Source organism: Brassica rapa, chromosome A10 (genome assembly GCF_000309985.2).
Source record: "Brassica rapa cultivar Chiifu-401-42 chromosome A10, CAAS_Brap_v3.01, whole genome shotgun sequence".
In the NCBI taxonomy this organism is placed as follows: Eukaryota; Viridiplantae; Streptophyta; class Magnoliopsida; order Brassicales; family Brassicaceae; genus Brassica; species Brassica rapa.
In genome coordinates this window covers 13,484,656-13,509,610 of record NC_024804.2, presented here as the reverse complement: position 1 = coordinate 13,509,610, position 24,955 = coordinate 13,484,656, and the positions used below count along the sequence as shown (strand labels likewise).

The 24,955-nt window shown below is 36.3% G+C and overlaps 7 protein-coding genes across 9 annotated transcripts; 4 read left to right on the top strand and 3 right to left on the bottom strand.

Annotated features, from left to right (window-relative positions):
• Positions 1–3,471: 3,471 nt before the first annotated feature.
• Positions 3,472–5,798, bottom strand: LOC103845456 (thiol protease aleurain). Its single transcript, XM_009122322.3, has 7 exons — positions 5,382–5,798; positions 4,837–4,952; positions 4,676–4,749; positions 4,338–4,602; positions 4,121–4,252; positions 3,864–3,999; positions 3,472–3,741 (listed from the first exon to the last, which is right to left on the bottom strand). Exons 1-7 carry the CDS (start codon positions 5,698–5,700, stop codon positions 3,704–3,706), a joined length of 1,080 nt encoding a protein of 359 aa, XP_009120570.1. The 5' UTR covers positions 5,701–5,798; the 3' UTR covers positions 3,472–3,703.
• A 233-nt stretch (positions 5,799–6,031) lies between these two features.
• LOC103845455 (ADP-ribosylation factor-like protein 13B) lies at positions 6,032–14,095 on the top strand. 3 transcript variants are annotated; one of them, XM_009122320.2, is made up of 3 exons: positions 6,032–10,481; positions 10,607–11,102; positions 11,309–11,781. In XM_009122320.2, the coding sequence occupies exons 1-3, from the start codon at positions 10,446–10,448 to the stop codon at positions 11,566–11,568; spliced, it is 792 nt and encodes a 263-aa protein (XP_009120568.1). In that variant the 5' UTR covers positions 6,032–10,445; the 3' UTR covers positions 11,569–11,781. The 3 variants fall into 3 exon arrangements, with proteins under 3 accessions (XP_009120568.1, XP_033138147.1, XP_033138148.1); XM_033282256.1 differs by having other exon boundaries at positions 10,607–14,095; XM_033282257.1 differs by having other exon boundaries at positions 6,032–11,102; positions 11,309–14,095.
• Positions 14,096–14,163: 68 nt separating this feature from the next.
• Positions 14,164–15,318, top strand: LOC103845454 (adenylate kinase isoenzyme 6 homolog). The gene is made up of 3 exons (XM_009122319.3): positions 14,164–14,533; positions 14,686–14,831; positions 14,937–15,318. The coding sequence occupies exons 1-3, from the start codon at positions 14,324–14,326 to the stop codon at positions 15,115–15,117; spliced, it is 537 nt and encodes a 178-aa protein (XP_009120567.1). The 5' UTR covers positions 14,164–14,323; the 3' UTR covers positions 15,118–15,318.
• A 29-nt stretch (positions 15,319–15,347) lies between these two features.
• Positions 15,348–16,546, top strand: LOC103845453 ((R)-specific enoyl-CoA hydratase). The gene is made up of 4 exons (XM_009122318.2): positions 15,348–15,437; positions 15,686–15,960; positions 16,066–16,181; positions 16,259–16,546. Exons 2-4 carry the CDS (start codon positions 15,694–15,696, stop codon positions 16,374–16,376), a joined length of 501 nt encoding a protein of 166 aa, XP_009120566.1. The 5' UTR covers positions 15,348–15,437; positions 15,686–15,693; the 3' UTR covers positions 16,377–16,546.
• Positions 16,547–16,688: 142 nt separating this feature from the next.
• Positions 16,689–17,150, top strand: LOC103845452. The gene has a single exon (XM_009122316.3). It carries the CDS (start codon positions 16,689–16,691, stop codon positions 17,148–17,150), a length of 462 nt encoding a protein of 153 aa, XP_009120564.1.
• Positions 17,151–17,170: 20 nt separating this feature from the next.
• LOC103845451 (putative L-type lectin-domain containing receptor kinase I.10) lies at positions 17,171–19,964 on the bottom strand. The gene has a single exon (XM_009122315.3). The coding sequence runs from the start codon at positions 19,702–19,704 to the stop codon at positions 17,710–17,712; it is 1,995 nt and encodes a 664-aa protein (XP_009120563.1). The 5' UTR covers positions 19,705–19,964; the 3' UTR covers positions 17,171–17,709.
• Positions 19,965–21,103: 1,139 nt separating this feature from the next.
• LOC103846176 (L-type lectin-domain containing receptor kinase I.9) lies at positions 21,104–22,006 on the bottom strand. The gene has a single exon (XM_033282913.1). The coding sequence runs from the start codon at positions 22,004–22,006 to the stop codon at positions 21,104–21,106; it is 903 nt and encodes a 300-aa protein (XP_033138804.1).
• Between the last annotated feature and the right edge of the window lie 2,949 nt (positions 22,007–24,955).

Sequence of the window (24,955 nt, the reverse complement as noted above, 5' to 3'; positions counted from 1 at the left end):
TGCATCAAGCATATTCATAAGAGATATCACTTCATAAGGGATGTATCGAAAATGAGCAAGTAGAGGTTCAACATGTACCAGGCGTGGAGCAAAGATCAGACATTTTAACCAAAGCACTTGGAAGAATAAAGTTCAAAGAGATGAGATAATTGGTTGGAGTTCAAGATATAATTAACTTCAAGTTTAAAAGAGAGAATGTTGTAGATAAACATAAAGTTAACTCGACCTCAAGTTACACCAATTCTAATGGAGATAGGATTAGAATAGTTTCTTAATGAGTTTAGGAAATATAATCTCCTAAGAGTGTTGCATTCCTTTGAGAGTTTTAGAGATTGTGGTTTAGAAGCTTAAGGTTTTTGAGTGTTTTCTTAAGAGAGATTAATAAAGAGAGTTTTTTATTTTGAGTTCTTATACAATCTTTGAGACTATAATTTCCAAGTGAGTTCATTTCTCCCATACCATCTCAAACGAGAGGAGTACTTTGTACTTAAAAAGAATATTGTGTAGAGTTAGAGTCAAAGAGTAGCTAGTATACATATGTTATATGCTTTTGTGAATGGATGTCTCGGAAAACAACAACAACGTTTGTGTGAATATTGGTTAAAGATTTCTTCAGGACTAGGTTTGATGAGATCCATTTGACCATTATGGATCTCATTTTACTGTTCGTTTAGAAAGCTACCTAATTTCCAAAACAAAAATAAGTATTGATTAATGTTGATGTTCATACCTTTATATATTACTCCCTCCGTTTCAATATACTTAATGTTTTAGAGAAGTTTTGTTGTTTCATAATAGATGAAGTTTGCACAAATCTATGTAACTTTAATTTTATCAAAAACTGTGTAACCAATTAGATTTTTATTATTTTCATTTATAATTAAATAAACTAATTTTATATTATAATTTAGTGATACTTTTAATAAACAATAGTTTTTCTTAATATTTGTGCATTGTAGTAAAACATCAAGTAATAAGAAACAGAGGGAGTATTATTTTTTTGTAACTTTCGTACCTTTATATTTTGAAGAACGTTGATGAAAGTCATAACAACGTACGATTGATTAGGGACGTTGGGATTGCAGGTCTAAGGGCATCTTATATCTCACTCTATTTTTCACTTTAAAATAGAGTTTAGAGTAAAAAATATTCTAATGGTACTTTATTTCTCACTCTATAATAGTAGAAAATAGGTTTACTCTAAATATAGAGTAACTTGTTTGTTTTTTGTTCATCACTGTATTTTTTACTCTAAAATATAGTACCATTGGAGCAAACTCAACTTCTATTATAGAGTTGCTTTATTTTAAAGTAAAAAATAGAGTAAGTCATTGGAGATGGTCTAAGTATTTCTATGACCGACCAAATAAATATTATTGTCCAATTATCGTTGTGCACGTACGATTAATTCTGGTCTTATCGTGTGAAACTTGTATCTGCGTTTTACGTTGATCTTTTCCTCTTCCTTTCCAAAAGTCTAGGTACACAGTTCTATAATACTTTTAACGTAATTTTCCTATCATATTCCGATGCTTACATCATATTTAAGTGATTAAAAAGTATTAAAGTAATCACAGGGTAATTGTTGTATTGATGGAAGATATATATAGAAGTAGCGTAGCATGTAGATTATTATTTTGTCCCCGGTATAAAAGAAGAATTCCACGAAGTATTACATTCTAATGTTGATTAGTTAGAAGTTAAGGTGGTCATATAATCAGTGACATGGTGTGCAAATAAAGAAGTGAAGAAATGAGCCTAGCAGTGACGTGATGTCTACGAGTTTGTATGGCATATCACGTTATGATCTCTTCCGTGTCTCCATGGTAAGCATATGAACATACATTAACATGAAACTGTATTTATATAACACATACAGAGATTTAACTGATGTCGAAACAAGAGTCAGATCTTTATATCTCCATAATTCAGTTCCTATATATAGTAAAAAGGCAGATCGGTATCCAACAATTAAAAAGCTTATAAAGAGAGTTATGAGGATTGGATGTCTTCCAAATATGAGAAACATATATCTCTGGAGGAGGAAGAGCAAGAAAAATGAAAAAGCTGCTACGAAAGCCAATGAATTTTCGAAGCCGATTCCAGTAAAAGACGAAGATAAATTGAAAGAGACCGAAGAATTCTGGTTAGGAGAGTATGTGGATAGCAAGTCACAGATACACGATTCAAGCACTTCCATCAAGAATGAGAGCTTGAATGAGAAAGAAGTAATACATTCGGAACCTGGAGATGAACTTTACAAGTTGATATATGATTCAAGCTCTGCGAACAAGAACGGTACACAGGCCAAGCAAGAGTCAATCCAAGATCAGGCGATACAAGAATATGAAGGAGGTACGCATATTTCACATAACATTTTAACCATAGTTGATAGCCATTGTTAATTAGAGCTAGAACCGTATATATCACGTATATAGAATATAATAGAACAGAACAGAATACGATTCTTATCCTTACGAGATAGGCTTATATTTCCACTCGCAAAAGAAAGTACAAAAAAAAACTTTTTTTTTTAGAACTTCATCTCCCTTTAATTTTATATGATATTTGTTGAAGGCGTATGCATAGAACTAAATATGATTATTGATCAGAATTCATAATAACTGTACGGTTAGCTAAAATTGGAAAAGGATTTAAATTCTTACATAAGAATTAACACGTCAAATAAGTTGGAAAAAAAAAGAATTTACTAACACGTCTTATGAAAAGAAATAGAAGGGGTACGTACTTCACATGAAAAAATACAATTTTTTATGTTTGAATATTACTTATTTAGAAAATAAGTTGATATATGATTCAAGTTCAAATAAGTTGATATACAATTATTTAGAAAGAGTACAAACTATTTTGAAAATAAAATATTCTTTATGTATGTGAAGTTCAAATAAAATGAAAACGAATGTTCTTCTAGCTGGTAAACTTAAGTTTAGGGGTTAAAAAAGCTAATAGTTTGACTCAAGAAAAATAGGGAGTTGTGTTAAATCTGAGATTTGAATGGATCTCTTCCGCAAGTACAAGCATTCAGCTGCGACGGCCCGACGGCAGAAAGACGTGGGACAGTGAGTGATGGATTCAATAAGGTGAAGACGTTTGATTTGAGAGGAGTTCAAAGTAGCAGCAGCACTGCAGCAAGGGAAGAAAAACAATTGTTTGGCCCTGATATTTTTCAGTCAACTAATCTCATTCTTCTTTGATTATATGTATATCATACTCAGACTCTCTCCGCGATTCTTATTTTATCTCGTGGGTTTTTTTTTTTTTTTGCCTATGCCTGTCTTAATTTCGATCCTCTGCTGCAATTTCCATAAATAAAACGTTTTCTTTAAATAATTGCGCAAGTAAGCCAATGTAAAAGTTCAGTGTAAATCAATATATTTACTTAAAATTTAGAATGTATATATCATAAATTGTAACTATTTTTAATTGAAATTGGCTTAGGATCAAGAACAAAGCTACTAAGGTCCAAATAAATTTATGTCCTTAAATTTAACATGGATACATTATAAAGTTGATCGTCTGTAGTGTATGCATCATTTTGTACATATGAACAGACCTTATGTTACAACAAGCATAATAAAACACTATGCACTCCCAAGTGATTTTCAAGTAATGTCTTAAATCCAATATATATGCGAACATGATTGTAATCTGATCACTGAGAGACTGACACTCGCTGATCATCTTAGGCCACAACCGGGTACGATGCACATGTCGCGATACCTGCAGTTCAAGAACGAATCAACAACATATATAGAGAGAGAGACCAAATATGATAACATCTGAAATTCTGATTATCTGTTAACATCGTCTGATAATGGTTTAATGAGAGTTAAAGAACGTACCACACATGTTCTTCCCCATCTCCATCTTGAAGTAACCTTTGTCACCCCAATCCGCTCCCCATGAGTTCTTTATAAGCCAATATGGAACACCGTCTTCAATTCCATAACCAACCGCCAAAACCGCGTGGTTCACGTCCTAATACCACATTAAAAACAATGAATTAAAACACTAGCTATTAAGCTCAATTGATTCTACTTGCAAAGGAGTTTTAAGATTAATTTAGCATCATTAAGCAGTTTGAAGAAGAAAGTCTCACCATTGGAGTCTGTCCACAGTGACTATCACTGTAAACTCCACTCTTGTAAAGCCGGAACGAGTGTATAACCTCGAATGCTATGCTCACTGGTCGTACCAATCCAACCGCATGCTTCAGTTCATCTTCAGCACCCTGTTGTCGTTGTTTGAATCCTCATTACACATTACATATAATTTGTAAGGCAGGCGAGATCCAAGAATCCGTAAAAGATGCTTACCAGAGTGATGTTGACTGAGTCAAGGACTTGTACACCGACGTTCTCAGCAGAATACTTGCAGGTTCCATCTTCACCGGTGTAAGGATAAGCTTCCTCTGTGTCGAGGCCGCCGTTGGATTTGATGTATTCAAAGGCTTGGGAAGGAAGGCCACCATTGCAGCCATAGTTATTGAAAGCTCCAGCACAATCCACAAGCTGCTGCTCAGAGAGGGATATTCCTTTTCCAAATGCTTGGTGATAAGCTGCCTCAAGCGCTCCAGTAGTACTGTAGGTACGAAATAGACCATATGACTTTCAAGTTTGGTATCAAGAGATCCCACAAAAATTTCAAAATATACCTGAATGTCCAGCAAGAACCACAACCCCCCTGGTCTTTGACTGGGCTAACAATACCATCTTCTCTCCAGTCTTTCTGCAGTTACACAATTTTAAGACTCAAAAGCCAAATTAAAGAAAAGCTGAAAAACAGGAACTTGATGGTTTCGGTGCAGCAACTTACAGTTTCCGGAAGAGCTTCTCCTGTGAGTTTGTGGCTGCCCTTTAGAGTGGCAGAGCAGTTTTGAGCAGCACCAAGCTTGGTCCTTTGAAACTCTTGCCACGTCATATCAGCAAACTCTGTATTGATTCAAAAGATAGTTAGGAAAATTCAGATTCTTTTTGAAATGAAATGGGTCAATCATAATCCTCAAACCACCAGTAACGTCTGCCATAAGACAAACAAGCATCCTAACGCAAGGAAGAAAAAGAACAGACATTAATCAGGGCAGCTAAGAAGCAGAACAATAAGTTTGTTGCTAAATAGTCACGCAAACTAGTCTCTCATTCTAATAATATACTACTTTGCAAACTTCAAACCAATCACGTGAATCAAAACAAAAACTAAAATCATATTTAAAAAAGAAAAATTCAACGTAGAAGATACCAAGACGGAAACGGTTATTTATTTATTTATATATCCATGTGTCAGTTTTCGTTTCATGACCTCAAGAGACTACTTACAAAACATCACTCCCATGGAGAGAAGTCGAGATAATAAAAACTTACGATTGAGACCGAGTTTGTAAGACAAGCCTTTCTTATTAGTGGATCTGATCAAATCCAGATTCTCCTTGAATATCGAGAACCTGAGCTTCATCTCCTCCGCGCTCTCGTACCTTTTCCCGTACCTGTGAGTGAAGCGAGCGAAGGAGAGAACGTGGCGGGATTGTCCTAAGATCTGGACAACGGATTGCTCTACCTCCCGGAGACGGTCGGAGACCATACGGATCGGGTTTGACTCATCGAATTCGATACTCTCCGCCGTCGATACAGCGATGAGGATCAGCAGAACTGCCGGTGGTAAGATTGTTCTCACAGACATCATTGTCTTTCCTTTTTGTCTCAACGAACGCTTCTGCTCTGCTTCAGTGGTTTAGCTAGAAGAGCGATGTGAGAAGAGTACTAGTAGAAGACGGAAGAGGGAGAGAGATAAAGAGACGGGAACGTTATCGGGACACGTGGGAGTTTGTGAGTGGAGAGTTGTTGTCCTATATACTTGGACTGTTGACGTGTACGGTGATGTCATTTTATACCAACAACAAAAATCAATCAATCATAGGCTTCATGATTTTTTATTCAAATACGGGAATATTGCAAACTAGTCCATGGATTATGGCCTAGTTCCGTTCAGAACCCTTTTTATTTATTTTATACAATCACATCCTTTGACAAAAGTAGATAACACAAGGCACCCTGGTCTAAACCGATCTTTCTTGTCAGATATGCAACCAAGATGAATAAAAAGTACTTGTACGACGTTTGTACACAAGGATTGACGTTGTTATAATAGTTTTCAGACTATTTTTTCTTCTTTTGACTGAAAAGCCTGGGAAAGTAATTGTCTTTTTTTTACGCCTCATTCTTGATGCTGTTTTTGTTGCTTTGGATTGCTCTCAGGTCAAATGTCTTCACTTTGTTAAATTCATCAGCCATAATGGCGCGCTGTGGTTCATCGGCATGGCCGCCTCTCTTGAACTAAATTTTCCTAATCTTTTCCATTTTTCATCATCTTTTGTATTTAATACAAGGAGGTTCCGGGCCGAATCTCGTCAAAACCCCGAACCCGAAACCACAACCATGTAATATTAGTTTCATCATCAATGAATACAACATCATGAAATTTATCATCTGACTAGACAAGTGACTTACATTTCCGAGCCGCTTTTTCTTCTTTCTTAGTCTTCCAGTTGCTCTTCCATCGATATATGCATCCGAGAGTTGGAAGACATCCTTTTCTCGTTTCTTTCTTTGTATTCTTCTCCATGTATCAAAGATCTTTCGTTTTTGTGTTGTAACGGAATTATGTATAAAGAGTAGAGATAATATTTGACTCTGTTGGGCTGATTATGCTACAGCGTGTACTATGTTTACCAAATATATAAACGGTTTCATGTGAAATGTGTGTTATGAAGAGATAACGAATATGTCATGAGATACGTAACCGCTGACGACTTCATCCTTGCTTCTGATTAATTCTTTCTTTGGTTGATTATATTCATTTAACAATTAAATTTATCATGATTTGATCTTATTATCTTAAACTGAATATATGTATGCAAGTAAAACTGACATATCATATTGAACGCGTTAACGACGACGAGTTCGTTGATTTTTTTTTGTGTGTGCGCTTATCTTCGTTCTTTGGCCGGCATGCAATCCTTTTGTTATTTACCTTTTAGTTGTATCTTGGGATATCTCAGTGAGCTAAGGACATACGCATGAATCTAGTTAGTATCAAAAAAAAGAAAGATTTGAGATATCTTTAGAAATATTAGGTTTTGCATTAAACCATTTCCATCTATTTAATATTGAAAAAGTGTTTTGAGTTTTGACGTTTTCAAACAGCTGTTTTCTCAGATTCTTGTGTATAAGCTGCCCGCAAGCCAACCATACTAGATACAGCCAGTTAAGCATAAACATAAACCAGCCTTTTAAAAGATTATACAGGAAAATGGAACATGTGTCTCTTGCCTTAGTTCAACTAGCTAGTTGATATCCCATCTAATATATACTAAAGATTCATACAATGGTGACAAAAATCTATTTGGCAATACACAAAGAGCGGATACTGGGTTTCCCATAACTTATTTAACTTTGTTCCCCTTTGGCAAGCATTGTATCTAGCTGCATTTCCGTATATTAATTATAATCGTCAAAACCGAAAAGTTCTGAGAGAGAGAGTTCATGAAGCTAACACGAAACAGAATAAACTATAAATTACTCTTTGCTATGACTAATTTTATTGATTAGTAATATGAAATATTTAATATATTGACGACAACTATATGATAGGAGCCGGAGGGATCGTGTTGAAGATTTATTTTAGGAATAAAAAAAACAGTGTTGCAAAACATCCAAATGGATTTGGGATATAATAATTTGTTTACTGTTGAGATGACTTGCATTATTTTTTATGAATGATTTTCAAATTCAGATTCTATTTTCGAATAATAAGATGATTGATGTATAGATAGTTTTAGATGAATTAAAATATTACATAACAACATTTGTTTATGGGGACTCAGTTTTTGCTATTTCTAGAGAGAGACCTTGGTTTATGAGAGATTTCAATGAAATAACATGCTATCCTCAAAGAGAATTGGAGGCAAGAGAAGAGAAGGTCTGATACCTCTTTTTTGCCTTTTTTAACCAAAATGATCACGGATTGTGGCAGGCATACTTGAGTTTCCTTATACGAGAAATCAAATGTCATGGGCAAAAAAAAAGTTGTGGTTATGTTTGGTGTCATTTGAACCAAATTTTAGGAAATGAGGATTGGCATGAGAAATTTTCTCACATAAAAGTTCAATATCTTCGTATGCGAGGTCAAATCATCGTCCAGTACTTGCAGATATCTTGTCCATACCAGCCAGAAAAGAAAAAATTTCAAATTTGATAAACGGTGGAACTCACCTCACATACCATCTAATCCAAATATCATGGAGCATATCTCAAATTGTAGGAAAGCTGTAAGACAGTGGAAACGACAGAATGATTTGAACTCGAAAAAGCAAGTTGAAGATGTTAAAGCGAAGGTGTGTAATCTCTACGCAGACAATGATGCCACAACGGAAAAAAATGAGCAGCTTTACATGAATTGTCTTATGCTCTGAAGGTAGATGAGCGATATTGGAAGCAAAATAGCAGATTTGTCTCTTTTTTTTTTTTTTTTTTTGCTTAGAGATTGTGCTGTTGTTATTGTTGCTTTGAATTTCTCTCAAATCAAATGTCATCACTTTGTTGAATCCATCAGCCATAGTTGCGCGCTGTGGCTGCTTGGCACATTTGTATTACTTGTATTGAGAAACTCTATATTGAGAGGAAGCTTATGATAGTTTTAAGTTGTTTTATTCATATTATTATGATAGTTTTAAGAACTTGGAAGTATAACTAATCAGAATTTGTATCATTTAATGGAACGTAAAGTTTTTCCAAGTTTTTACAGGGTTACACAAAAATTAAAGCAAAATAATACGGAACTTTACAAAGTTTGACAAACAAAAATAAGAAACTTTGACTAATTCTTAACGGGTTACACAAACTTGCATTGATTGCAATGATTGATTTTTTTTCTTTACTTCTTGTATTGGTTGATAATGGTTGATTTTTTTACGTAGCGTCTTTCTCGCTTTGCTCAACTCCAACAACATTTTTCCATTATCACTTTCACCGTTCTTCTCCCTTACACCCTTACCAACACTCTCTTTTTCATCTCTACACAACCTGAACCACCATTTTTCTCACTTTGTTCCATGTTTCCACCATCAGAGATTGCATGGTTTCACTTTCCTTCTCTAAAAGCTGAATTTGAAAAAAAAAATTAAGTATATCAAATTAAGCCATCATTATAAATTGCACATAGTAATACTGAATTATATATTATAACAGTTGAAATTATACTAAGTTGTACAAAGCTTTATACTTGCACTTAGTTTCACTAAGTTATACTATTTTGGGTTCGTTTTTCTCCTTTCACTGAATAATTCATGGTTCATTATTTTTTCTGAGAAAGATTCGACGTCTCTTATTGAAATTTTTTTTTTTTTCTCCAGTGATTAAAGGATGAAAGGAGAACAGTGGGATTGAAAAAATTATTTATTTCAAAAAAGAAAGAAGAAATAGGAAAAATGAATAAAACCTAAAATACTTAAGTCAATTTTGGAATTTTGAAGATAATGAATGCATTGACCAAATGGATATTCAATTAGATTGAATAATTCGCCGGGTTAAACTATAATTATTTAAAATTTTCTCTGATTTTACAGTCGTTTACTCTATTTTAATTTAAATAAATATTTATTAAAATAGGAAAATAGACAAAAACATTTGAAATTGTTATTTTTGGCGTGAGGAGTATACGAGACTTTGATCCATTCTGGACCTCTTGATTCAATGGATGATAAAAAATGTTTCTCAAAATCTGCCAATTTCTGTAACAAAGAACCCATTCTTATCCTTGGCAATATGTTTACACCTCCGATAAATTCTTAACTTGAATTAAAGCATTATACAAAACAACTCGATGCTTTAATTTTGTTCTGGATTGATTCTATAAACTGGGTATATTATTTCCTAGCTTCGAAGAAATGGTTAGGGTCTTTCTTATATCATTTACAAAAGTGACGAATAGGTATATGTCCATATAACACGGTATTAGTTAAAGACAATAAAGTAAGAGACGCAGCTACATTCTACCCACATATTATATAGAAAGACTGAAATTGTTATTACTCTTCCCATCTATTATATAAAAAAGATTCAACTTGTTTTTATTTTAACCGTCTATAATATCATAAGACCCAAAATGTTTTGAGTCTAACCATCAATCATATAAGAGAATATAATAAGATTTAAATTGTCTGTATTCGTCAAGATTTTAGTCGTCCATAGTTTACTATTTCATGTTGTAGCTCAGGTGACTCGACTAATCGTTATTATATTCACTAATCAGTATAAGAAATCGTATAAATAAACGGCAAAGCAAAGCTTTAGTGAGCAAGCTGCAAGGTTGCAATCATATGCCTCCTTTGTTATCTCTCTTCACTCTATAATATTTTCTATTTTTAGAAAATGAATTTTTGTTGTTTCTGTTTCAAAAAGAAGAAGGTTTGTTTTTTCAATTCCCAGAACAAAAATTTAAGAAATTTACATTTCAATGGCTTTAAATTTATATATATTATGTGATAAGGGTTAATGTAGCTTATACTATGAACTGATTATTTTAATTGCAGGAGACTGTACCAGATGGGGCAAAGGAACCAGAAGTCAAGATCCAGCAGCAAGATGAAGGCAAACGACCTATTAACATAAAAAAAGCAAGTAAACCGCTCAATGGTGATGCCAGCAGCTCAAACGGGACAGCATCGCAAAATTATAGTTTCTTGGAGCAGGCAAAAGGTGTCGGGGCGGGTGCTGCTGCGCAGGTGAACGCTATAGGTGTCGGTGCGGCTGAGAATGTAAAAGCTATCGGTAAGGGTGCGTTTAACCTTCTTCCTAACAATATAAAAGGGTATTTTGGAAAGAAGAACGATAGAAAAGAACCAAGGGCAGTGAAACCGCAACACTGGAAGGAAGAAGAAGAGATGAGACAAAAGAGGATCAGGCAGGAGAAGGAGGAAGAGAATAGGAGGCAACGAGATTTAGCGGAAGAAAAGAGAAAACAAGAGAAGATCAGGCAGGAGAAGGAAGAAGAAGAGAGGAGGAAACGAGCTTCGGAAAATAACTCAGGTGCTTGCATCATCTTGTGACAACACAAATCTTACTTTCCTCTAGTTTATTTTCATTTTTTTTATTTTTTGAGTTGGCGATCGGTTTGAGCTCCATGAACTACAATTTCATCTCATCTTCTAAAATAAAAGATTGTATCCTCATTTTCTCGTGGTACAGTTTTTGTTGATTAACAATAAGATATGTGTTAACCATCTGATGCGCAGAAGGAACCTCAATGGTGGCAGGAATCACAGGAAGTTTGTTGAGCGCCATATCCACAGTAACAAATGCATCTGCGCAAGCACTAGGAGCCGTACAACGAAGTACATCCACGCAAGCACAACGAACAGGAGAAACAAGTACATCAACGCATACACAAGGAACTTGGCGACCAAGTACATCAACGCACGCACAAGGAACTTCGCGACCAAGTACATCTACGCAAAACCCATATTCATCTCAAAGAGGAAACACGACCAGTTGAAAATAAAGGGGAGAACGGCGGGTATTCCAGTTTTCATGATAATGTTTCGAGTCCATGAACTAAAAAATTCATCTATCTACTACAATAAAGTTTGTGTCCTTATTTGCTATTGTATTTTATCAAATGTTGTATTTCTATTGTTTTGTGTGCCTTAAGACTTGATCATCCAAGTTATGGTTGTTGAATGATATCCTTGTGTTTGGTTAACTAAAATCGAGTGTTCTTCAGTTCAATAAATAAATAAAATATATATCGAGTCTTCTGAAAATCATTATGAATACAAAGCTCATGTAATTTGATCAATGATCATTGACGTTTGCGTGATATTATAGCAATTTTGTTTCGAGTTTTTCTTGCTTCTCTAGCAGATACATAAACAAATGAAAGACATGCTAGTATCGTTATACATAATTTAGCAATCAGCTCGCGCTTAGACATTTGCATACAAAATGAATGTAGTTTTGTGTAATTTTTGTAAATGATTATACATATTGATGAAGTGCAATGAATACTGTTTAATCGCAACATAACTAACATATATGTGTACCCATAGGAGTCTGCACATTTCAGTAGCCGATAAAGAAGAACATATTCTAAAACGAGTTGAATAAGGTAAATGGTAAAAAAAATGTACATTTGGATTGTAGAAATAGTGTATTTGTGCATAGCAAAACCTTGTTTTACAATTTAGCCACAAAATCACGTTTTCTCGTAAAAATTACAAAATCATATTTTCTGTTAAAATCATAAAATTACTTTTTTTGGAGGGTCAAAATCACAAAATTGCATTGCCTATCAAAACTGCAAAATTATATTTTTTTTTTTGTAAAACAAAAACCATATTTTTTGCCGACTCTTTAAAATAAAGTTTGTCGTCAATATTGAAAAATTATGTTTTATGTCAAAATCGCAAAATTGAAGTTTTCGGCTTTACTTGATTTTATGAATGGGAAAATTGAATTTTGTGATTTTAATATGAAAATACTTTTTTTTTGCAGTTTAACAGAAACATTATTTTATGATTTTGATGAAAAAATGCGATTTTGCGGTATTTTATGAAAAACATGATGTTGCGGTTTTGGGTGAGAAAACATAGTTTTATAGTTTTGGTAGGAAAATGTGATATTGCGAGTTTGATGAAAAACCTTGATTTCATGGTTTGGTGATTGATTGTTCTAGTAAGTGTTAAAGTATCTTAGAGTGTCGTATAGTTGTGATAAAAACTCAAAGTATGTCATCAGTGTAAACCACGTGATTTAATTGTATTATTTTGTAAGAAATCAGAACATAGCATTGGATAAATAGAGTTCGCCCTAGAAGAAACCTCCCAGGCCCGGTTCCCGATGTGCGCCGCTCGGATGGATCTGCTCCGCTCCACCGCCGCCGTTTAGGTTTCTTCCTCCGAAGAAGCTTCCTCCTTCATGTTTCTGATGGCGACTGCTCCTCTCCCGCTGCATTCCAGGCCTCCTCCGGATCCACCACCGTGTAAGTTTCCCCCGCTGGGATCTTTCTCTCCCATCGAGCCGCTGGAACCACCAGACCCTCCAGATGCACCTGCTCTTCTTCGTTTACTCATCAACTTATCCAGTGTATCTCCTCGAGCGTTAGCCCAAACCCTAGATCTGGATTTTCCAGTTTCGACATCTGAGACCAGAAGTGTTCCTCTCCATCACAGTGATATTGTAACTTGTCTCTGTACCATTATTGCCAAGTACGTGGTTGCCGCTAGACTTCCCTCGCCAGAGACACCATTGCTAGCTTATATTTCTCTATGCGGTAACTTCTTCCCAACTATTGGTTCCTTTATGATAGTTGAATCCACCCTTTACTCTGCTATAGAGTGTTTGCTGCCTGCTACCTCCTACTCTGCTATAGAGTGTTTGTTTCCTGTTGCTTCCTTCTACTCTGCTATAGAGTGTTTGTTGCCTATTACATCTTGGTTTCAGATCTGTCTAACTTTTTCTAGAGTAGAATACTTAATGTTGAATTGCAGATTTTCAGCTTGGTTGTGGTTTCAGATCTTCATTATCATCACTCTTATGAAACCAACTTCAACTTCCATATTACCATTGTTTTTGTATCGTTGCTGCTCATGTTTTGCACGGTCAGCCTTTGGATTGGAAGATTGCTCTACAGATGATTTGTTCTCTGTATTGTTCAAAGGCTCAGCATCTTGGTGTCATATCGCCTCTGCTATTGTAGCCAGTATTACGATTGTTATTTCTGCACTAGTTGCAGTACCAATCACAAGCACTAGTTCACTGATTGTGTTCTTTGTTTTCTATGGCGTCATTCCACTGCTTAAGCCTAGTATTGTCGAGATACTACGACGTTTCAGCAATGTTAGTTGTTTATGTATAATGATTGCTTCTATCTTTGTGTTTTTGCTTGTCTTTTCTTGCAGCAAAGTTGTTAGCCAGTATGGCTTTGTTATCATCTTTGTAAACAATTCCTCTTCTAATGGAGACTAGTTATTTATAAAATGTTGTTTGATAAAAAAAAAAAATTGTATTATTTTGAATTTGTGAGTTGTAACGTAGAAAAAGAAAATAGATAAAATTTCTCAAAAAAACTTCAACACCCTTGGATTATCTTACATCAATCAGTTTGACGGCCGCGAGGGACTCACTCACCCTTTAGGCTTTAGGTTCGTGAAAAAAACCCTAAACTCTCCTCTTCTCTTCTTCCCTTCCAAATCTCACGCCGGCGGCGAAGCTAAAACTCTTTTAAGCCTCTAACAGAGAGGATCGTGAGCATGGCGGAAGGAGCTAACAACGGGACGAGGCGCCCAAGGCCGAACCTACTAATCACGGGGACTCCCGGTACCGGTAAATCGACGACGGCTTCTGCTCTGGCGGAAGCCACGAACTTCCGTTACATCTGCGTCGGAGATCTGGTCAAAGAGAAAACCTTGCACGATGGTTGGGACGATCAGTTCGAGTGCCACGTCATTAATGAAGACCTGGTGAGTGAGTTTGTTCAATCTATCTTTTCAGCTACTTCGGTTGGATTTAACTTTTGAGTAATTGGTTAAATCTTAACTCTTTAATCAGACAAATAGGGAATTCAATTCGTTTACTTAGCTGTTATTGTATTTTTTTTGTAACATTTGATAAGGTGTGTGATGAGCTTGAAGATATAATGGAAGGAGGAGGTGTCATTGTTGATTACCACGGCTGTGACTTCTTTCCCGAGCGCTGGTTTGATCGTGTTGTCGTCCTTCAAACTGAGAACTCTGTCTTGTATGACCGTTTAACCAAGAGGTCGGAATCTAAACCCAATCCTTTATTCATCGAAAGTGTTAGTTTTAGTTGTTGTTTGGCTTTTTTAACATGTTTTGGTTTTGTCCTCAAATCAAACCAAACCAGGGGTTATTCGGGAACCAAGCTTGCTAACAACATTGAATGCGAGATCTTCCAAGTCCTGCTCGAAGAAGCAAGAGATAGTTACCAAGAGGAGATTGTCATCGCGCTGCAAAGCGACACCATCGAAGATATCTCCGACAATGTCGCAAGTTTGACTGAATGGATCACCTCATGGCAGCCCTGAGACAGTTGAGGATCATCATACTGAAAAAATTGATGATCAATGCATCTTCAATGTTTACAAGCTTCATCTTATAGTAGTGTCTTTTGATTGTCTTGCTCGCAATTTGTAAACTCATATTCCGAAAGACAATGCAGCTGTTGCAATCAGCTTATGTATGTTTCCTTTTGGTACTTAATAAAAGAAAGCTTTTGTTGTCGTACCCATCATGGTCATGGGTCAATATGGTATGGTATTAGTCATTAGTACGGAACTCAGTTTAATCACAGCCTGAGCTCAAAAGTCGAGTTAGACAAGTTTGGTACAGTTAAACTTGAGGCAAAGTATGAGTCTTTCTCTTATTCAACTAGGTTAATCTTTTGTTGTCGTTCTTATTTCTGAAACATTTGATTATAAGATTAGTTTATGATCCTGTATTGTTAGCAATTGGGAAAATAATCTTGCAAAGTTTGTAACTTTTGATTTTCAACTGCATGCCTACAAGTTGTTCGATAAAATGACTCAATAAGAACAAGTTGCCACTGTGTATGTGATGATACGTGAACCTTTTTTTTTCCTTTTTGTGGTTCAGGTGAAGCGATGCTGGCGAAGACATTTCTTCAGAGAAATGTCCTTGTTTCGAGGTGTCTCTCTTCAGTTACTTCAAGTACACTTAAAGTTGGAGATGTTTTAAGAGAAGCAAGAGTGTACTCAAGTGAAGACGTTAAGAGCTATGCTGAGGTAAGCCATGATTGGAACCCACTTCATTTCGATCAAGAACTTGCCCGTAAAGCCGGTTTCGAGAATCGCCTTGTCCATGGAATGCTTGTGTCTTCCATGTTTCCCCGTATTATCTCTTCCCATTTTGTAAGTTCTCTAGTTTATTTTGCATATGTTCATTATCCACATGTTCTAATAGTGCTTCTATACAGATTTACTGAAACATATTGAGTCTTGTTGGTCTTGTTGCAGCCTGGAGCCGTATATGTATCTCAGACTCTACATTTCAGATCACCTGTGTACGTAGGGGATGAAATTCTCGGTTTGGTACAAGCCACAGCTTTAAGAGAAACCAAGAATAAGTACATGTAAGCTAACTTATTAAACCTATTGAAATACAAAAGGTTTTAGTATTTTGTTATTAAACCTCATTTCTCTTTGTTAGTGTCAAATTCTCAACAAAATGCATCAAGAATCACAGTGAACTTGTTGTTCTTGATGGTGAAGCTACTGCAGTCTTACCAAGCCTCGAGTTGCTACAACCTAGTTCTTCAGAACGATAGAAAACAGATCTTTCAAGGTAGCAAGTTTTTTTGAATTTTTTTTTTTGTTTTCTCAGTTTCAACATCCTTTTGATAATTTTCATAGTTGTTAAGGATTCTTTGCCGTGATATATTGTTTTGAATTTTGATATTCAAAATTTTTTTAATATTAAAATTTAAACTTAAACCGATATTTCTGTAAAAGAAAAAAAAAATTAAGTTGAGATAATATATGAACTAAACACCACTTATTTCTCTAACAACATCTTGAAAATCTTTAACTACAAAAATTTACGACTCTTTCTCAATGAGAGAAGAAAGATAACGAGAGCTATGGAAAACAGAGGACTCCCTCTAAGATCAATCATCTCACATTCTCTATGGATAACACTAGTTGGAATCCTTCTCTTCAGTCTCTCCACCACGAGAAGACACAACTTTGGTTACACGAAATTCTTTTCGATATGCGGAACGTTACTCATGACCATACCTTGGATCATCCAACTTCTTGTCACCTCTGCTGTCATATTACTGCATAAGAGTATAGGTTACAACCTTATGTGGGTTGTTCGGCCACAAAAATCATCTAAAGAGAATCATCATCCCACTAATGTCGTCACTATCTCTTCTTCTTCTCCATCATCTCCTCTTCCGTCCGGCCAGGCTCTCAAGAACGGCGACGCGGGTGAGATCGTGATTAGGATTGTGATTCCAAGAAGTCCAAACTCAACTCATTTGGAGATTGAAGGAAGAAACAACTCCAAACTTCTTGCAAATGGATCACCTGTTTCTTAAATGTGACTACTCTCTTCTTGTTCTGTTTTGGTTCTTTTTTCATTTCTCTTTTCTTTAAAGACTATGGTCTGAAACTTGTAGTGCTTACAAGTTTTGTGATATTTCCGTTGTTGTACGTTTCCATTAGTAATTGAATCAGATTGCTATTTTATAATTCATATTTAAAACTCTATTTGAATCAGATTGCTATTTTATAATTCATATTCACATTCATATTCACATTCCTTTTTACTTAGTTTTTCTTTTTCATATGTGATTGTGTGATGGAGGAGAGGCTGATGGTGCTAAAGAGCTTCTTGAAGTGAAAACTATAGCCACTATGAGATTTAAAAAGGGATGGTAGTTGAAAGCTTATATTCATTTTAAAGGAAAACAAGATGATACAAATTAAACCAACAGGGATAAGACTGAAGATTACTTTCTGACAAGTTCATTGATCCGAGACAAAGTGAGAGAGATACAACAATCTTGAAAGCTAGAAGATCTGCTTTCTTCTATATGTACATTTGGTGTTTACCTATGACTAACGATCTTATAATCCAATGTATGTCACCACGGCTTATTCTTTTGAAGCGGAGTTATCGACCAAGGAAGAAGCTATGGAGGAAGCTGACCAGCTACTTGAAGCTACAAGAGAGGCTGCATCAATCAAAACCGAAGAATGACTACTAACCCCTACAGTATATGGTGAAACATCAGGCAAAGGCAGGCTGTTATTTAAGTATAAGACCACTTGTTCCATCGTAGGCCTCGATTCCGGCACAGTACTTGAACATAGCAAACCAAGTTTCATAACCATCTCCACTTCCTCTTGTAAGAACTCATCTCCAAGTCTTGGGTCAACAGCATCAAGCAGTGAATCCCTTTTCCAGCACTCACAAACCCATTTGATCAGAAGCCGTTTCTCGCATTGCAACTGTGGTTCCACAGGTCTCCTCCCACATGTTACCTCAAGCATGAAAACACCAAAGGCATACACATCAGTTCCAGTGGAAGCCACCATATCAATCACTTCCGGCGCAATGTACCCTATAGTTCCAACGGCTCCTGTTGGGTATGCATACCCTCCATGGTCATGAAACCTCGCCATACCAAAATCCCCTAGCCTTCCGTTGAACTCACCGTCCAACATAATGTTCGAAGATTTGATATCTCTATGCAGAACAACCTGATCAGCACCTGTATGAAGGTAAGAGAGAGCAGAAGCTATCCCTTTAAGAATCACAAGCCTCTGAGGCCAAGAAAGTACTGGTCTCTGATCATCAAACAAATGCTCGTCAAGACTACCGTTGGGCATGTACTCAGAGACCAAAAGAAGCTCATGCTTTCTCCTGCAGTAACCAAGAAGTGGAACAAGGTTCCTGTGTTTCAGACACCTCATGCTCACCACTTCAGACACAAACTGCTTCACACCTTCATCACCGTTATAAGACATTCTCTTCACAGCTATCTCTCGGCTTAGCATGAGAGTTCCTTTGTACACTTCACCAAAGCCTCCTTTTCCTAGAAAACCATCTTTGCTAAACCCTTTAGTTGCTTTGTATAGTGACTTGTAAGAGAATCTGTGCGCACCAAACTCCTTCTCCCATGGTTCGGTCACTTCCGCGTACTTGCACTTCCTGAAAAGATACACTCCTATGAGAACACCTAACCCCATGGTAGCCACAAAACCAAGCAAGACAATGGCCAGCTGATAAAGATTCTTGTGCTCAGCTCTTGGAGGTGGAACATCAGGGAGTCTTGACAAGTCAAGACTCTGTAAAGATCCTTTACTTGTGCAAAAACTCCAAGAAAGAACATACTGATAGCTTGTAGCTGTCCCTGTTGCAGCAGAGAATCCAACGAAAAGACTTGAACTATTAGGAAACACTTCTGTAAGATTGATGAGTTGTGACAACAGAGGCCGGCTTGGCTTCTCAACTTCAAGAGGAGCCATTGAGACATTGAGCAAAGTGTCTTCATATTCCACCCAAACCTGTATAGGCTTCCCACTCAGTAGGTTTATGCTTTCGTTCTTCCTCTTTATGTCTGAATAGTAAGAAGCTGAAGCTATTCCTACAGAAAGAGGACTGTGGACATCAATCCCCACATGGTTCTTGTCTATATCTTCAAAATCTGGATTCCAGATAGTGTCAAGCTCAACAGCAAGCACATCAGAAGAAGGGTAACCATTTTTGGACACGTTGAAGATCCCCAAGTACCTGGTTGATTCTGCATGTGAGAAATCTGTAGAGGGAGATACTACAAAGGCCATGCCATGACCACCTTCATGCCCTGGCTGAGGAACTAGAGCGCAGACAAAGTGTGTTGAGAAAGAGAGTGGTTTAGAAGGACTGAGCTTGATTGGTTTCTTGTAGAAAACATGAGCCATTTGATGATCTCCAGCGTTTGTGAGCTGTAATAATCCACTGGGAAGAACTGTTGCAGATCCATCAAGGTAAAGATTTTCTTGCTTGTGGAAGTTATCGTAGATAAACTTTATTTCTTGTTGAGATGATAGATAGATGAGATGGAAAGAAGAGAGCATCAGGATCTGAAGCAATCTACAAGTCATTGCTTATGTTGAATAAGAGAGTCTGCTGGATCTGTGTTGAAGAACATAACCTTTGCAAGGTGAAGAGAGGGAACAAAGAAAGAAGTGAGGCTTTGTGTTTTAGTGTAAAGTATTGTTTGTTTATCCAAAGGGAATATTAGTTAGCATCACCGTTTTTTTTTCTTTTTTCCCTTTACACACTGGACTTCAATAATGCTATATAATAAACTAACAATAAAGCTTCATTTGAGACAGTATTTTAACATTAATGACTCAAGTTCAACCCAGTGAAACTACGCAACACTGCATGTGGGTGTAGCTAGAAACAATAATAACGGGTCAAACAAAAGATTAAACTCTAACTTTTGTCTTAGATCTTACTCAGCCAGCTAGCTAGCTTATATGTGCTGACCCCAAAAAAATCCTTAAAGACTGTACTTTACATATTTCGTTGGGCCTTTCCCTATGCAGAAACCAAAAGAAATGTCTTTTGTAGATTATAAGGAAGACAGGCTGGGAGATAGAGGTTACTTGCTTTGCAAGGCATTAAAGGTCTACGTTCGATTTCATCTTTATTGTTTTAGAAAGAAAATATGAACTTTTGTTTATTGAATTTAGTAGTGTTTTGGTTTGGCATGGTTGTTAGATAGTTTATTTTTATATTGGATCGAATAGTATAGTTTATCTGGAGTGAAATATCCATCCATATATACAAAAGTCATTTTAATATAAACCACATTGTGTAAATCAATGGCTGACATAATACACACATCATTAGCCACTTGTCACATGTATTGTCAGGTTCAGTTACTACTACATTTGTCGTCATTTGTGGGTGTGACAGTTATCAAATCGTCACATCATATGTTGTTTAACATTTTCTCTCCAATACATTCCAAGAACACCCAATCTCTTTCCCAAATCCCACAAATACTTATTATTCCGATTCATAACCACACACAGTTCTGGCTCATTAAACAAAACAGTTTCTAACAGAGAGTCATTTGATATCTGACCAGCGTGTTGAGGAATCATAATGCCTCAGGAGAAATCTCATTTCTGTACTTGGTAAAACAGAGAGGGGCAAAATAAACTAAATGTTTATAATCAATCATTAAGTGGATAAACGTTTTGCAAAGGGACAAACTGATTATATTGGAACAAGTGAGGCAGATTACACAACAATCTTGAGAGCAACTAACTCAGTTTGCTGAGATGAATGTATTATGTACCTCAGAAATTACCTCTAACTGCTGATGCTGTTAAAATTGGACTAAAACTCTTCTGTTGGCGACGTGACAATTTCAACAGTTGGTAAGGAATAAGGAAGTCTTGTAACTGAAAATTTTGTAACATATTCTCATTCATTACCATTATTTATTCTCATGTTTGACATATCAACACATATGTGGAAATAAACTCATGCAAGAAGAGAGAAAACCACAAAAGTTAGACAAACTAGCAGAATAATAGGAAGCTTCTTATGAGGAGCTGAAGAATGAGGAACTTCAACAAGTCTTTCGATATCAAGTCGCTGCAGTGATCCTCTTCTTGTGCTAAAACTCCACCAAAGAATATAGTGACCACTCACCGCGTTCCCTGTTGCTGCAGAGAACCCAACAAACAGTTTCGTTCTATTCGGAAAAATCTCTGAGAGGTTGATGGGATGTGACAAAAGAGGCCGACTTGGCTTCTTGACTTTAAGTGGTGCGATCGAGACACTGAGCATAGTGCCGTCATAATCCACCCAAACCTGTACAGGCTTTCCACTCAAGAGGTTTATGCTTTCGTTTTTCCTTTTTATGTCAGAATAGTAAGACGCCGGAGCTACTCCTATAGATATAGGATTGTTCACATCGATCCCCACGTGATTGCTTTTAGTATCTTTGAACTCAGGGTTCCAAAGAGTGTCAAGCTCAACAGCAAGAACTTGAGATCCATTTATTGACGCGTTGAAAGCCCCCAAGAATCTTTTTGCTTGTGCGTGGGAGAAATCCATAGAAGGAGATACTAGGAAGGCAATGCCATGACCACCTTCAATACCTTTCCTAGGAACCATAGCACACACAAAATGCGTCGAGAAGGAGACTGGCCCAGAGGAACTGAACTGAATTGGTTTCTTGTAGAAAGCATGACCGATTTGGTGGTCTGAAGCGCTTGTCAGCTGTAATAATCCACTGGGAAGTACTTTTGCAGATTTATCTAGATAAAGATTTTCTTGGGAGCTAAAGTTTTCATAGACAAACCTTGTCTCTTGTTGACTTGATGGAGAGATGAGATGAAGAGAAGAGATAATCAGGATCTGAATCAGCCAAGGAGCCATTACTATATAATAATGAAGCAGAGAGAGAGTTTGGATCTGATGTGCAAATCTTTCACCTCAAAACAATGCATCTTATAACCTTTCAAGCATGATACAAAAAATGAACAAAAATAAAATGTGAGCTTCTATTTTAGTAATCAAAGACTACCAAACTTAGAACAAAAGAAAAAGGAAAAGCTAAGAGATAGCAAAGGCGATTAGGGTTTCACCACCCTTTCGCCGCCGTTGGTCTCGCCTCACGTGTATCAACGAGAAGCTTCTTCCTCTCCATCCATGGCGCCGCTCGTAGCAGGTCCAGCTTCACTTCCACGCCCTCCCTCAGATCCACCAGATTCGAATTTGAAGGTTGCTCTCCTGTCAAATCCTCCAGATCCACCGGTTCCTCCTGACTCTCCGCCTGATACTTTATCTTTCACGGGTTTACTTCAGTTGTACGACCTTTGGGTTACAGTTACCGTTCCCCATAAGTTCTCAGATCCAAAGCTAAGTTTGATGATTTCATATGAACTGGGTTTGTTGGATCCGAGTTTTTCTCTGTTAGTCCCGACTGTTTCGGTTACATTTAGTTATGCTACTGTGGCCTTTGTTGGTACTTTTGTGGTCTATGTGTGGTCCTTTACTGCAGTATGCAGTTGTCCATTTACTGCAGTATGCAGGCTTCCTTCCACCTTTGCTCTAATGGCTTTTGTAATGATATGGCATTCTCTCCTCCCGTGGCAGCTTGGAGTGAAAGTTCTTAAGTTATGTATCTTTCCAGCAAATCTGGTTTGTTTGGGCTTTAATTGCCCTCCTTTCTCCTTTAAGGAGTCGTTTGTCCTCCCATATCTATCACTTGTTACTAGTGAAATTGTTATAGGGAACATTGTTTTGAAGATGGTTCTGTTTGAAGCAGAAGCGAAGATGTTTATCGTCTCTCGTTTAGATGGTGTCAACTATCTGACCGCTTTGACTATGGAGGGTTTCATCCCTTCCCTTTATTGTTTCGAAGAAGAATGTCAATTTGAAGAAGTCTTCTTGTTTGACTGTCCTCTTTCGGAGACAACGGTGGTTGAACTCGTGATATCACCTCTATCTTTAAGCTTTTATTTGAGTACTTGTTGTTTAAGCTTTCTCATTTGCTTGTCCAGTGTATTAGTCTATGCTTTGGTTTGTTTAGCTCTTTGTAGCTTTATTGTATCCTCCATTGATGGAGTTGAACTCTTTTAAGTTTCAATGAAAGTTGTTTGATCAAAAAGACTACCAAACTTTCTAATGTGGTTTATTTAATAACAATCAAAACGTGGTTTAGTTTTCAAAAATATTCACGATAGATCTCAACTTGAATCAGAGTAGACAACCGCGTCTGCTATAATATGGAGCTACCCTGAAACAATAGTATAATATGCACCAACTTGAAGCTATCTTAAATGGAAGCAGACAAAAGATACTATTAGAAAATAACATATTTTAAACATGGCCTTGACCTTCCGGTGTTTATCTGGGAGACCAAAAGGAAGAAGCCTAGGAAAGCCTGGCATATGCATGACAACTACGAACGTTCTTTAGAGGATGAATATGACAACTGATGATGGAAACAATCGTTAAGTCCTTCCTACTTTTAGGATATTCCTAATTCTGCTCAACAGTTGCACGAGAATACATCGTCACATGAACAACATACTCATATCACAAAAGCTAATATTGAAGAGAAACAGATAACCACTACAGCATAATACTTTCTTCCGCAACTCAGAGCGTATTTTTTCATGGTTCGGTTATGTCGCAGTAGGGGCCATAGCCAGTAGCCACACCAAGACTACAAAAATATTATTCTGGAACAGTTTAGTTCTATTAGACAACCTGAATTCTGCAGAGGTCTAATACATATATGATTGGTTGTGCTGCAAGGGTAGAAATTTTGTTGTAGAATTTAATCTATGTAATTTTGTGATATAGATGTGTCAATTAAATTAGGAAAAGAAGAAATTTATTTTTCTATAACAGTATATTTTCTTTACTGCTTACTAAATAATGATTTAGAAAATAAAATTGCTAAATTCTTTTTTGTAACTTTAAAAACTAAATATATCATCTTTGGTAATTTTGATGGTTGCAAGTAAAATATTAAAGACACAAGCTAAGCAAGCCACATGTTCTAGAGGCAGCAGGCAATGGTGAATCTCCGTTAGTGTAAACTGTAAAGTGAAAATCAGATAAAAGATCAATGGACAAATGCTTTCACCTTGTGTAGCTTTGAGCGAAAGAGATGCGTATGTAGAAAAAGAATCCATCGTCCTTGCTGAACCCTTTTGTTGTTTTGTATAAAGACTTATACCGTTATACGCGAATCGGTGTGCATCAAGCTTCTTTTCCCATGCCTCATACAAAATATCCTAATACGTATTGTTGTCACAAGACAAAGTTTGAAATAGAATTTTTAAAGGAATAGATAATTTCACAGAAAATATAACTAAATGAAAAAGTAACATTTTCTGAATAATACTTTGATTTGTAATACATGAAATTATAGAAAAAAACATTACTGCACTTATTAACTCACATACTAATTAACGTTTCATATAATTAAGAAGAAATTTAAATTGCAAACTATCAGGGACAACAACTACAACTCTTGTTACATATTCAAAACCCGGATTAAGCGTATTTTTAATTTTTTTTTTCAAATCAAAACGACATTGTTTTGTCTTGTCAACAGTTGACTCATGTATAACAACCAATCTACACAATTTAAATTGCAAACCACTAAGCAAAATATCAGGGACAACAACTACAAATCTTGTTACATATTTAAAACCCGAAAGAGCATATTTTTAATTTTTTTTTCAAATCAAAATGATGAGTGTGACTGAAATTCACTTTTGGAGTAATTTTTATAGAGTAAAAGTTAGTTTTCGCCAAGTTACGCTGGGATCAATCCAATCAGAATGAAAATCATTACGCTAGAGTGGA

Coding starts and splice junctions, on each gene's coding strand:
- LOC103845456 (XM_009122322.3), bottom strand. CDS start 5,700: ATGATGTCTGTGAGAACAATCTTACCACCGGCAGTTCTGCTGATCCTC. Junction 4,000..4,120: donor ACTGTGGACAGACTCCAATG/GTGAGACTTTCT, acceptor ATGTGGTATTAG/GACGTGAACCACGCGGTTTT. Junction 3,742..3,863: donor GATGGGGAAGAACATGTGTG/GTACGTTCTTTA, acceptor CTTGAACTGCAG/GTATCGCGACATGTGCATCG.
- LOC103845455 (XM_033282256.1), top strand. CDS start 12,990: ATGTTTCTGATGGCGACTGCTCCTCTCCCGCTGCATTCCAGGCCTCCT.
- LOC103845454 (XM_009122319.3), top strand. CDS start 14,324: ATGGCGGAAGGAGCTAACAACGGGACGAGGCGCCCAAGGCCGAACCTA. Junction 14,534..14,685: donor ACGTCATTAATGAAGACCTG/GTGAGTGAGTTT, acceptor ACATTTGATAAG/GTGTGTGATGAGCTTGAAGA. Junction 14,832..14,936: donor TATGACCGTTTAACCAAGAG/GTCGGAATCTAA, acceptor AAACCAAACCAG/GGGTTATTCGGGAACCAAGC.
- LOC103845453 (XM_009122318.2), top strand. CDS start 15,694: ATGCTGGCGAAGACATTTCTTCAGAGAAATGTCCTTGTTTCGAGGTGT. Junction 15,961..16,065: donor GTATTATCTCTTCCCATTTT/GTAAGTTCTCTA, acceptor GTCTTGTTGCAG/CCTGGAGCCGTATATGTATC. Junction 16,182..16,258: donor GAAACCAAGAATAAGTACAT/GTAAGCTAACTT, acceptor TCTCTTTGTTAG/TGTCAAATTCTCAACAAAAT.
- LOC103845452 (XM_009122316.3), top strand. CDS start 16,689: ATGGAAAACAGAGGACTCCCTCTAAGATCAATCATCTCACATTCTCTA.
- LOC103845451 (XM_009122315.3), bottom strand. CDS start 19,704: ATGACTTGTAGATTGCTTCAGATCCTGATGCTCTCTTCTTTCCATCTC.
- LOC103846176 (XM_033282913.1), bottom strand. CDS start 22,006: ATGGCTCCTTGGCTGATTCAGATCCTGATTATCTCTTCTCTTCATCTC.